This window comes from Prunus persica, chromosome G6 (assembly GCF_000346465.2).
Source record: "Prunus persica cultivar Lovell chromosome G6, Prunus_persica_NCBIv2, whole genome shotgun sequence".
NCBI classification, from domain to species: domain Eukaryota; kingdom Viridiplantae; phylum Streptophyta; class Magnoliopsida; order Rosales; family Rosaceae; genus Prunus; species Prunus persica.
The window spans coordinates 2,097,645-2,110,699 of NC_034014.1; the positions used below are offsets into that span (position 1 = coordinate 2,097,645).

The 13,055-nt window shown below is 36.2% G+C and overlaps 2 protein-coding genes across 2 annotated transcripts; one reads left to right on the forward strand and one right to left on the reverse strand.

The window, feature by feature from the left end:
* LOC18774463 (GBF-interacting protein 1-like) lies at positions 2,345-8,893 on the forward strand. The gene is made up of 9 exons (XM_020566278.1): positions 2,345-2,607; positions 3,854-3,897; positions 4,302-4,407; positions 5,098-5,233; positions 5,371-5,894; positions 6,179-6,446; positions 6,687-6,984; positions 7,527-7,979; positions 8,132-8,893. Exons 1-9 carry the CDS (start codon positions 2,439-2,441, stop codon positions 8,405-8,407), a joined length of 2,274 nt encoding a protein of 757 aa, XP_020421867.1. The 5' UTR covers positions 2,345-2,438; the 3' UTR covers positions 8,408-8,893.
* LOC18774271 (uncharacterized membrane protein At1g06890) lies at positions 9,399-12,203 on the reverse strand. The gene is made up of 7 exons (XM_007207512.2): positions 11,905-12,203; positions 11,155-11,306; positions 10,788-10,996; positions 10,605-10,698; positions 10,301-10,467; positions 10,010-10,180; positions 9,399-9,918 (listed from the first exon to the last, which is right to left on the reverse strand). Exons 1-7 carry the CDS (start codon positions 11,981-11,983, stop codon positions 9,627-9,629), a joined length of 1,164 nt encoding a protein of 387 aa, XP_007207574.1. The 5' UTR covers positions 11,984-12,203; the 3' UTR covers positions 9,399-9,626.

Genomic DNA, 13,055 nt, shown 5'->3' on the forward strand with positions numbered 1-13,055 from the left:
AGACCATCCTATATGAACTTAGCAAAAAGAAACATACCAACTTTTTATATGGAGTGCTGTGACAGATTGAAAACAATATTCAATCATGCATCCCATTGAAAATGATGGCCACACACGCTCATGATAAAACTTAGTTAAGCGTTGGGTTTGCGGAAATGAATTCATGAGAAATCAATCTCAATTTATTCTTTTAAAGAATGAGAAATGTCATTTATAATGTTTATTAATATTAAGAACGTGAGTTGGGGATAATATTTATGTTGTTAGTAGTGGGACATGAATTCGTCCCTCTGAAATCATAACATAATATCATAGCGGCCCAGTTGTCTAAGCCCGAATTGAACCTGAACCCCCAAATGAACCCCGAATTGAACTCGAAATTGAAACCCCCAAGGGAAAAAAGAAAAAAGAAGTGCCTGCTTGATAGTCGAAATTACGAAATGGAAAAAACTTAATATTGTTTCATTTGATAGTGTTCGGCAATCAATTCTCGAATGTGTTTGGTATTGTGTGAGAGTGTATTAGGGGTGCTATGTGCATTTTTTGTAGTTAAATATAGTGTACTTAGTCAATTTTACATTTTGATTTAAATCTTGGAGTGTACTTAAATCATAGAGTGTACTCAGTTAATTTTAGAGTTCGTTTAACAACATTCTTAGGAAATATAATTTTACATTATTTGCGATATTTGTATGTGCAATAATAGGAAACAAAATTCGTTTGGTTTTCCATAAATATGCAAGTAACGTTTGCATTAATATCTATAAATATTATTGTAATTTGTATTTGTTAGTGGGGGCAAATCAGTCATAACGTAATTAACGCTAGCCTTTTCATAGGAAACAAAGCGAAATCTAAACTGGGTGGAGTCTTCATTTCCAATCGTTTTTCCCCACATCACGAAACCGTAACATGAAAAATGAAATAAATTTTCATTTGCACATATATTTTCGAGCGAACCAAACACCTCCTTAAAGCAGAGTGAAAAAATGTGGATAATAATGTGGTGCACTAGATCAACATTCCCAACGAAAGAGAGATGATAATGAAATAATGCTTAATATACCACTTAAGTTATGTTGAAGTATTTGGGAACAATTATTAATAATTATATTATGAATTTTGAGAAAAATAATGTCGAAATGCGCTTAGTTTGACCATAGTTCTCGCTTAATCAATGTTTTGACTATTTTATAAAAAAAAGCCATGCTAGGGAAACTATCGACCAACTTGTGTATCATCTCTCTAATAAAGGTGGAGCTCACCAATACAATGAGTCCCACTTCTATTAGAAAAATGATATACAATTTGGTCTTCCTAACATTTTCCATAAATAATATTTCAATTATATTTCCTCTTGAAAAACCTTATTGCAAACCTTATTTATTTATTTAAAAAAACCCTAAAGCATATGAATCCATAAAAGGAAACAAATTACCTTTTTAACAAATAAAATTACAAAAATATTCTTTCTTTTTAAGAATTACAAAATTATTTTAAAGTTACTTTAATCTCCAATAAAATACCAAAATTACCTATTCATGCCGCTTTCTTTTCTTTAAGTTTCTCCGCTCTAATTGATTCTTTATTCTACAACATGATGTTCTTGGAAAATAAAAGTGATGATTTATTTTTTATTTTAATTTTTAGAAATAATAAGATTGAATGCTAGAATTTAATCTATCCCACTTGAGTTAGAGGTAATTGTTAGAACTAGATTTGTAGGAAAGAAAAAAAAACTATTTAACCATAACCAAATGCAGTATTTGAGTAGACACACTAAGCATTTTAGTTGTTCATAGGTGTAATAGTAACTGTAAATTATATTAGCCATTCGTTACGTGATTTATATTAATCAATGGTCGTGAATTCTTGTATACATTGTGACGCGTAAATATAAACCGTTAGGAGAATTCAACTAATGAATTAATAGTCATTTATATAATATCAAATGTAGAAGTCACAACAAAAAGTATCCTTTCATGTAATTACCCCTTCATCGAACGTGGTCTATTTTCCTCACTAGCCTTTTTGGACCTCCCTAAAAATTTCCAATTACATCTAAAACCTTAAGAAAAAAGTAGACACAAATCTCTCTCTCTCTCTCTCTCTCTCTCTCTCTCTCTCTCTCTCTCTCTCAAGTCGCTCTCTGCTGTCACTGTCTTTCTCTCTCTATTTTCTTACCTTTTTGCCCTTTTTGCCCTTCAATCCCAGAAACAAACACAAATCCAAATCCCGTATCTCCCAAGGTTCCATGTAGGCTTGCCCACAGCCCAGCCCCATCATAAAATTTCCAAGTCCTTCACACACCAATATATGCTCACCAATATAAATAGAGGGCCCCTTTATTATTGAGCTGCCTCTCTCTCTCTCAAAGTCTCTCAATACACAAGACACAAAAAACACTCTCTTCTCTCTTTCTGTGTCTCAAACATAACATGAGCGGCGGTGGGGAGACTAGGGTTTCAATCCCAAACAATGTAAAGGAGACGATCCAGGACATCAGAGAGATCACCAAGAAGCAACACAGCGATGATGAAATCTACGCTGTGCTCAAGGAGTGCTCTATGGATCCCAACGAAACCGCTCAAAAGCTCTTGTATTTAGGTAAACGGATATATTTTCTGCATGTCAGTATGTGTTTGCATTAGGCTTTCGATTGATGGGTGTTTGTGTTGTGTGTTCTTGGTTGGGAGTTTTGTGGGGTTTGTTTTATTTTGGCCATGTGATCGGTGGTTTCTTCTGGGTTTTGATTTTTCTTTTATGGGCTGCGTCTGCTTCTTGAGAAAAGTGAAGATATGAAAGAAAATTGAAACATTTTTAATCAATTTAAGAAGAGCACAAGCGTTAGCGTAGTTGAGAAGAAGCTTCTTTGGTTCTGTTTCTTATTTGCGTTCGGTTTAGTGTCTTTGTAATTGGGTGGGAGTCGGACTGTGTTTAAAGTTTGTGTTTTATGCTGATTTCTTTACTGAAAGATTTAAAATTCCGGCCCACAAAAGCTAAAAACTGAAATTTGGTATCCCCTCAACAAATATTGGTAAAAGTTAATGAGAATGGTAATAAATATGTTATTTTCTTCGCAGCAGTCGATATCGAAGCTTTGCAATTTAATTTGTCACGGTTCTTTAATAAGATTTGAAAGCCTACTCTGCCGAAGCTAAATTGTTGAAAGTGAAAGATCACTTGGTCTATTTTTCTGCATTGATCATTAAAATATTTTAATGATGCTGGTGCTTTTCTGTTGCTTACATTTATATGCTTGTGTGCGCTTCCAAATTTTGGTTTTTATGGGCTTTAATTCATTAGTTAGTTTCTTTTTAATCTTAATCTTGCAAAGTAGTTGTGAAGTCTACAGTTTAGAATAGGATATGATATTATTTGTCATACAGTGCACCTTGGTTTTGATAGGACATTCTTATCAGTGGACTCTCTGATAATAAATTGGTTTATTGGTCAACTACTATCTATGCTTCCTGAAACAATTTTATGGTGACAAATTTCTACATAACTAGGACCTCTGTTATATGCTTGCGACTTTGCCATTTAATTTATTCTGGTGTTTGGTTTTAAGTGATTGAAATATCTGGGATTCAGGGATTCACAATTATCTTCGGCCGCATATAAACTTTTGACCCACATGCCTGAATTAGATTGCTCCTTCAGTTGTCTTACTGCAATTATCTTGTATGTCTTTGCTTGTGTCCTTCCTCATCATTGTTTTGTAGAAGTTGTCATGCATATTACTCATGCAGCATGTAGGCTCATGCAGCATGTAGGAAACACATACCATATCATGTAAGATTTGTGTGGTCTGAACTACTGAAGATAATGATCATATTGTTTGGGTTGGCAGATACATTTCACGAAGTCAAAAGGAGAAAAGATCGGAGAAAGGAGGTAATATCTTGTGTTCTTCTATAATCTGAAGGTGGCTTTATCATCTTAATGTTGATTACGGTTTTAAATAATTGAAAGATGTCTTTGGAGTAAACCGGTGAACTTGGCTTTACAAGCTCGGTGAGGCTGTGAAACAAAATTATTTCTTCTCCATCATCCTTGTTTTACTTTTATATAGTTGGAAATGGAATACTTCTCAATTGGATGGTATGGATATATACAGGCCAGTTATGATTATTAATTTTCCATTTCATTTGATTTAAGAGTTTCATCAAATGACATTTTGAGTCCTGCTTGCTGTTCTAGTATAATAATGATTAATTTTGTCTATATCTTATTTTCATTTGCGTGCCGATCTGAAGTTAGCTAGGCTACTTTATAATTTAATGTTGTTACTGTTCCAGAACTTGAAAGTTAGAGCATCTGAAGATTCTAGAATGCCACCAGGCACACAGAGGCGAGTGTCTAGGGGTGGTGGCCAAGGGAATTATTCTTCCAGCATCTCTTCTGGTAAACTTTCAATCTGTTTATTACCTATATTTGCACACTTAAGATTCAGCTAGGTCTAGATATTTTTGTATGTTTATCTTTTAGTTATTGTTTAAATTCAAGCATTATAATCCTCCACATGTCCTCCATATTGGCCAGTTAAGATGTTCGTTTGACCCTGTTCCTTTGCTTAAAGGAATAACTCAAATATCTCTAACCCCTCCTGGTTAATGATAGCTGTAGTGGTATTAAGCGTGCTGAGAGAAACTGAGCATAAGAGAACCTCTGCAGACTAATTTTTTTAAATAATTTTTATTCTGTCAGTGACTGCTATGGTGTCACTATGTGACCTGCAAATAGAAAGGTGTGAAGTTTTTCAACCCCTTGAAAGAAGCTATAGATCACTAGAATGCTGATGGTCATTGCATGAAATCTGACTGTTAATCAAAATATGTAATCACTGATGAGATTACTTGCTCCTCCCCCCTCTTTTTTTCCATGTAATCCATTAAATGGTTAGTGCCTATAATAAATACTTTGCTCGAAAGCATTTATTTGATTTGAACAGTGTCAGCAGATTTCAAAACCAAGTTTGTGCTGCAATTGTGAGGATTACTAATTTTTATTGATCTATGGGGTTCTGCTTTATGTTGATGTAAAGTTGCTTCCTGTTGATATAAATTCCCTTCTTGTTTTCCAATTAACTTTCAGATGCTGGTGGTGGGAGGAATGCTTCTGCTCGGAGGGAAAATGGGGTCAGTCAAGTTGCAGATAGAGTTTCTATGCCCTCTTCTGTTAAGCCAGTTATACAGAAAACGAAAAACATTGCTGCAACTTCAATGCCAATGTAAATTTTTAGCTAACTTTTTAATTTATGCCTTTTGTATCTATGAAGAACTGTTTTGTGTCCTAACTCTACTGCATGCTTGAGAACATTGGGTTTTATTTTTCCTCTTAATTTATGATATATATTTTTATCTCCAGAGCTTCAACTGGCACACCAAATGGGGTCACAAACCTATCAAATGGGAGTTCTATTCAAAGTTCTGCCCCCAAATCCCCTATGAGTGTTGATAACAATGTTCGTGAAGGAGGTTCAGCTGTAGATGTAAAGAAGTTGGGAGCTGCAGCATCTCGCCCTGCCCCTGTGACATCTACACCTACCTTTGGCTCACTGGATCATGAAAAGCCTGTGTCAATACCTGCACAGCTCCCAATTTCTGCCCCACCAGCATCTGCTTCCTCTGTTTACTCCTCTGCTTCAGATCCTGCTGTATCAAATCATGTTCAAGAAAACAAAAAAGGCTCTGTTGATGCTATCGGCTTGGAGTCGTCCAAGAGTGTGAAAAGGGCCTCCAGATCTGCTAATTCTGTGGTGGTGGCTGAAAAGAATTGGAATATTAAGCCTTCACAACCCCATTTTTCCTCAAATGATGATGGTTCCTTGGCCAAGCTGCCTTCTAAAAGTGTTAAACAGTCACAGTTAGAGTCTGCTGTTCCTCTGAAAGGTATTTTAACATGTTACACACTGAGAGTTGACTTTTATTTTCATGCTCTCAGATATGTGCATGTGTTGAAAGTTAAACTTAATTCATGAATGGAGTTTACTGCTTCCTTTTCAATTATGTTAGTCAATCATAGTTTGTATCCATGCTTGTGCTGTATCTGCCATTACTTTATCAGCAGGTATTTAGTATCTGTTATTGTTATCCTTGTGTGTGCTCAGTAAATGTTATCAATTTTGTTACTTTTGTTAGTAGGTGTTTTCAATTTGCTTATGTTTCTTAAACAGTTGTCACACTGGAGGTTGCAACTAACGCTGTTGAAGCTACTTCTCAAGTGCCTCGTGACTCGAGTCTCTCAGTTGCAAAACATGTTACTTTTCCAAATCATATCCAAGTCCCTGAAGCTTTGAAAAATGTATTGACCTTTGGAAGTATTGATGCTACTTTTGGACCGAGAGTAGACTCTGTTAATGGTACTGGTGGTGATAACTTCTCTATTGGTGCTGTTGAATCTTCTCAGGATACTGATGAAACCACTAAAGAACCTTCTCCTAGGTTAGTGAATGCTGTTTTCTGTTTATATCTACTGGGGTTAGTTTAGTATATGAATTGTGCTTTTCTCTAATGCTTAATGATAAAAAAACATAAGTTTGAGTAAGATATTTATCCAGATTTATAGTTACAGTCTCTCTTCCATAGCATAAGTTATTTATATTGCCTACTACAGGACCTTTGTATACTATGATTTTATTCTTTTGAGAAGTTTTAGTCATATTCTATATTCTTTTTATGCAGCAATGATATTTTATCCTCACGTGTCCAAGGAGATTTTTCTGAGAATCCACCATCAATACCTAACGGGCTTGAAAAGTCACTGCCTACAGAGTGTAATGTCTCTTCAAGTACAGACTCAAAAAGTGAACTTCCAAAGCAGGAGTCGCAGTTGCCACCAGAAGGTCCACAGAACCAAACTGCTCTACATGCCCCTAGCTATAATATTGGGTTCTTTCCCCCCATGCTAGGGAGCCAGCTTTTACAGGTGGAAGGGCATGATAATCAGGCACATGAAACACCCCGCCTTCCGAACTTTGTTGTAAGCTCTTTAATTATGTCTTATTAGTTATTTATCTATTAAGGTTGTCATTTTGTTTTCTTTGGCATATCAATGATTTGTTCTTGATTTGTTTAAACTTTGTGGGGACTATATCTTCATGTGTTAGTTGTTGACCTTTTCCATGGTAAATATAAGTGGTTTAACTTTTACTGAATGGACTTATTTAATAATTTGAAAAGTTTTCTAGTATTGATATATTCATTCAGTTGCCATATATTTCTTTTAATATCTGAAAATAAAGGCACCATGTACTTTGTTGATTGTTAATGACGTGTATTGACATTGCTATTGTATTGCGCATATTACTCTACAGGAAATACATGTAGTTAACCAATGTTGAGTAAATTTATGGTATCCATCAATAATTTCATATCCAAATATGGACCAAGAGTAAATTTGTATGTGCTTTGCAACTTTCTAGAGAAAATTCGTTTGTAGTTGTATTTTGTGAGTTCCTTAAGCATTAGATCAATATCCATTTTACTATTTTATGTTTCTGATCCGTGTATTTCGTATTGCAGGGTGGAAATTCTGCTGCTGCGCCTAGCCCAAACTCAACTCCACCACTGCCAAGCTCCATACCTGTCTCTCAGCAGTCAGTTCCGCTTTACAGGCAGACTTATCCCCCTAATTTCTACCCATATGGCCACTATCTCTCTCCATATTATATGCCACCAATACACCAGTTTTTAGGTCACAACGGCTTTCCTCCACAACCTTCAGCTGGGAACATATTTCTACCACCACCACCTGCGGCAGCTGCTGCTGGGGTTAAATTCCCTCTTCCACATTTCAAGACTGGGGTGAATGCTGGAAATCCAACTCAATATAGTATTCAATCTGGTGGTTCATTTATCAACACCCCTGGTGGTTATGCTCCTGGTTCAGCAGTTACATCTGGAAGCTCTGTTGGTAATGAAGATCTTGGAGCATCTCAATTGAAGGAAAATCATATCTACACAACTGGACAGCTGGTTGGTCTTCATTCTGTATCTTTAATTGAAGTTTTAATTCCCTTGCATGCTAACAAAGCTTCATCATATTAGTTGTTCTTCCCTTGTTTTTCTTATAAAGTTCTTTGTCTGCACTAGCTAATAGAATTCCTTTCCGGTGATTTTTTTTGCAGACTGAAGGTTCAACTGTTTGGATACATGCTCCGGGACAAGATATGTCCAGCTTGCAAGTAAGCTCTATGTACAACCTTCCTCAAGGGCCGCGTCTCACCTTCTCGCCCATGCAGGCTGGGCATGGCGGCATGGCTGGAATTTATCCACCTGGGCAAACGATTGCTTCTCCAACATTTCTGCAACAGTCTCAGGCTGTGGCTGGAGCTGCTGAAACTATAGGACCACAGTCTGCTGCTTATCAGCAGCCTCAACATACACAGATGACTTGGAATTAGGACTTTTGATTTGGCAGAACTTTGCTGAGTGACGACACAGAAACACATCTTCTGAGGATCGAGTTAAACTGGGAATCTGATATCTGGCATGTTTTGAGTGTAAATATGAAATGCTGCCCAGACATTTTTGGAATATCATCTTGACCATCTGAAGTTGAAAGAAGATAGGTTTGGGTTTTTCCATGGTTCATCTTTTATTGTCTTTTGCTTTTCTCATCTATTCTGTAGCGCCTAGCCTCTTAGTAATATTTTTTTTTTCAAAAAGAAAAATCTCTTGGTTGAAAATGAGTATTTAGCTTTGAAACTTAGTAATTCCTTTAAGATGTTATAGGAGAAGTAAGAGAAGAGGATGATAAGAGTAGAGGTGGGATTTTCCAATTTTTCCTTTCTGATGTCTCACCTGTATATTAATGATAGCAAAGAATGTCGTATTATACGGTTGTAATTGGTCTATGAGAATTGGCTTCTCTGTTTGGTTTCATTTGACAATTGTTTTTCGCTACCAAAAATTGCAAGAAAGTACAGGAAAAAATAATTCGAAGAGTACTCGTTTCTTAATGGCTATCATTTTAAAACTAAAATTTACCAGAAAATGAAAAAAATTAGATGGCATCACACTTTTCTCAGTACGAGGATGAGTCGTATGAGTTAAGAATTCAACACCAACCAACTTAGCTTTAAGCGATTGGTGTCTCTCTTCCCCTAAAAGACGGAAAAAAAAACCTCAAGATTAAACAAATCCATCGTGAGTAATGCAATAAGGGTCAAGGGGAGGATAAAATTTTTGTGAAGACATGGTCTTAGGCTCAAGAGAGGCTTCCATATGATATTCACATTTTATTGATTAATAATATAATGACTTATAGGAGTGAACAGGATGATAGAATAAAGGTGGACCTCACCAATTTTTGCTTTCTGATGTCTCACCTGTTTAGTATGACAGAGAATATTGAATCATAGTTGTAACTGGTATGCAAGGAGCTTGTAATTCAAGTGGTTAAAGACCATTTCATGTGTTCGATTTCCGCCTCACGATATCGTTTGCATAAAGAAAAAAGTTGTAATTGGTGTAAGAGAATTTCCTTTTCTATTTTGTTTCATTTGACAACTGCACGAGGAAAAATGGTTTGTAAGCCTGCTTGGTTTAGAGTTTAGACAACAGTAGTTGTATCTTCTCTACATCTCAAACACACTAAAATGGTTTGTAAGCCTGCTTGGTTCACACAGCAGTTGTGGGGTTGGTGGTATCCTCTACATCTGACTCTACACTTTCTTCGTTGGTGGCTTTTGGTTTTAACGTCGGTAAGCTTTGCTTTGGGAGCTGCATGCTGACATTGTCTTGCGACTTTTGCAGGTTTAGTGATGTGTAAACAGACATTCCACAGAGGGCTGCAAGAGCCCCGCAAATGCTCACAAACCCCGGATCCGAATTAAATATAAGATAGCCCCCTAGTAGTATCACACAAGTCTTGAACTGTCCAAGAACAACGTGTGAAGTCGCTGAGGTTGCCCTGCATAAACAGAACAAGAACTAGCCACTTCAAGCCTGCTTCAGTGAGGTAAAATGAAGTACAAAAGTTGTCTTTATGACAAGAGACTCACCCAAGTGCCAGAGCTCCAGACCACTGGAGGAGAAAACCAAGGAGTGCTGATATAAGAATGGCTGTTGTGTTGTTGAAATCCCATTGGAAAAGTAGAACTCCTGGTGGATCCAACCATGGCATCAGAGCTAGTAGGAAGAATATTGTGACCGGGGTTGTCTTCCACATCAGCCTACACTTCCACATCAGAAACTGTCATTCTTTCTTTCTTATAGGGTATATTATTTGACCGATTTGCTTCACTAAACATCTTTAAGGAGGAAGTATTTAAAGAAAGAACTCTAATTCTTACGCGAGCGCCGTCCAATTGGCTTGCTGTTGCAGATTAGACCATAAGATTTTGTTTATGGCACTTGGGACTATCCATGCAATTGCAATTAAAGCACCAAACACATTGAACTCTACGTCTGTTACGGTTGCTATTGCCACACCTGCTGAGACAACAGCTAAAGCCAAAACCTGCACAACCATGACTTCCGATGATTTATCTGCATAGAAATAGGAAATCGAAACGAGAACAGAAGTATGGTTCTTTGAACCCGAAAAAAAGGTACGAAGGTTAGCAAAAGAAATGGGGCAAAAGTATTTTGACACACCTTGTTAAAAGAAATGGTTTTCCTGAAGAGAATGAACTCAGCAGAAACAATGGTAGGAGTGACAGCAATTTTAGCCATCTGGTAGAAGCCAACACTGCAACAAGCAGAAAGGTGAGGAAGCCGAACAATGTACGTTTGTAACAAGTTAACATACAAGATGAAAGAAAGCTAGCAAGGAAGGACCTGTTATGCTTTAGGCTTGTATTGGCAAGACCCGAGGCAAAAGCCATGACAGCACCTAAGGAGAAGATAGAAGAGAAAGGAGTAGTTCTAGACGGAGGAGCAACTGGAAGAATTGAAAGTGTCTTGAAAATGGCAAGAAGCAACCATGATGTCACATAATGGATCAATGTGAGAAAGATTGGGAACTTAAATCCAACTCTCCCCATTACCTGGAAGCAGAAATTCAACTTAAGCATAAGATTGTTAAACAAAATGATTAAAATCAAATGGAAAATATTCCCAACAAAAAATCTTATGGACCCTGTAAAATTGCTAAAGCATACTGACTAAAAAAAAGAAGGTAAGAAGAGAAGGACAAGGCTCTGACTAGTTTGTTTGCCAGGATAATCCCCACAGAGACAATGAAATTGAAGGTCATAGCCACCACTGGCCCACAAATCCGTTGCTGTTGGCGCTTGGCGCCTTCTGACGTTCGAATTTCATTGTAGATAGAACCTCTGAGTTCTTCCAGTGCTCGACCTGATAATTAGGAATATCAGAACTACAAGAACTTGAAGAAGTAGAAAAGATAATTTTCATTTTGTGATTTCCAAAAGGGTTTAATACACACACATTTTCCTTGCTTTTATCTATTTAACTAATTTGCTTTACGGAATTGAAAACACAACATCAAGAAATAGCATCGTGCTATGGTGAGCCCCGCAGATTGTTTCAGTATTCACATGGACTGAGAAAAGAAACAATTTCTTGTATACTATCAAACAAATCAAAGCATTCAGGCAATAATACCTCTTTTATTGATTTATTTATATGTAATAAAAACTTGAAGCTATCCAAATTATTTTGGTTCAAAAATCAATCAGAAAAAACATTGTAGTTGCAGCACAAACAGAATGAACCAAGTTCAGCTTCAACAACTCCACAAGCAATACATATCAAAAAGGAAAACCCAGATACCCAGAAAACAGTGTTCATATTTTCATTCATTAAAAGAACACAAAATTAAAGAGAAGCCATAACCACAGTACATTACAAAACAGAGCCAATCAAAAAAGAAATATAATCATATAATGATAATGGTGATGATGCAGCTCACAGAATGCATGTGTTGTCAAACCTGCTTCTCCTGCATCACTGTCTTTTCGTTTCACAAACTTCTTAACTTCGTTTCCCACCAATGAATCCAACAGCCCCATATGCCAATGATCTAACAGAGGCACCAATTAATGGGATCACGTAGCCATCAAAATCATCAGCAAAACAAAAAGCAACCCATTAAAAACCAGTTCTCCACAGAAGATGAAAAAGCTTCTTTGAATGTTGTGAAGGAGGAGAAACTTAGTTGCATTGCATTAGAATCCTTCAATCCTACGAACACTCAAAAGACTGTTTTTTTTTTAATTTTATATTTCTTCTTTCTTTTTGATAATGGAATTAAGAATGTACAACAAAATAATAATAATAATAATAATATTGCATATTGAAGAAAAAGGAGTTTGTTATGTTTTAGGACATCTTGCTCAGTTTGCAATGTTTGTGAGCTCCAAGGTGGGGAGACAGGCGGGTGAGAATAACAGTCTTGACGGGTGTAGAACTTCTAATTGATGTAGGTTTCCTGGGAAGTTAAGGAAACATGAGAGAGATTTGTATGATCAACAAAGAAATAGTCAAAGATTCAAGTACATGTGCTTAAGTCACCGCCAAGTGCTCATAGCTAATTAGTGAGAGCGATGGAGTGGTCATAATCTCATGGCCTAAAGTATACGTTAGATATTATGGATATTTAACAAACTAGAGGCATCTTTCATGTAAATATTAATTTGGTATAGCTAGCTTCACCTACAAATAATTAATTCCTAATCATGTAAGCTATTAAAAGCAGCAGAGGCTCATTAGTTAATTAACTAATTAATGGGTCTTTCTAAAATAATATATAAGTTAAGTTAGAAATAGTTTGCAATAAGTTACATGCAAAAGGAAAAGGGTATCTTTTAATTTAAGCCAAATATGAATCTTTTGGATAGATTATCATTTTTTTTTTCCCTTTCTCCAGATATGCAACTATGGCGGTAACCCAAACTGATCACACATTGTCATACTTTTTAATTTTTTCACGTGACAATGCATGATTGGCCCTACTATTTTTATACAAATTACAAACCTTAACACATATGTGGATAACTGTGAGTTATTGATTAGTGTATAATCTTTTGTAAGATTCATATCAATCGATGATTGTCAACCACTATAGTCGATTAGAGTGATAAT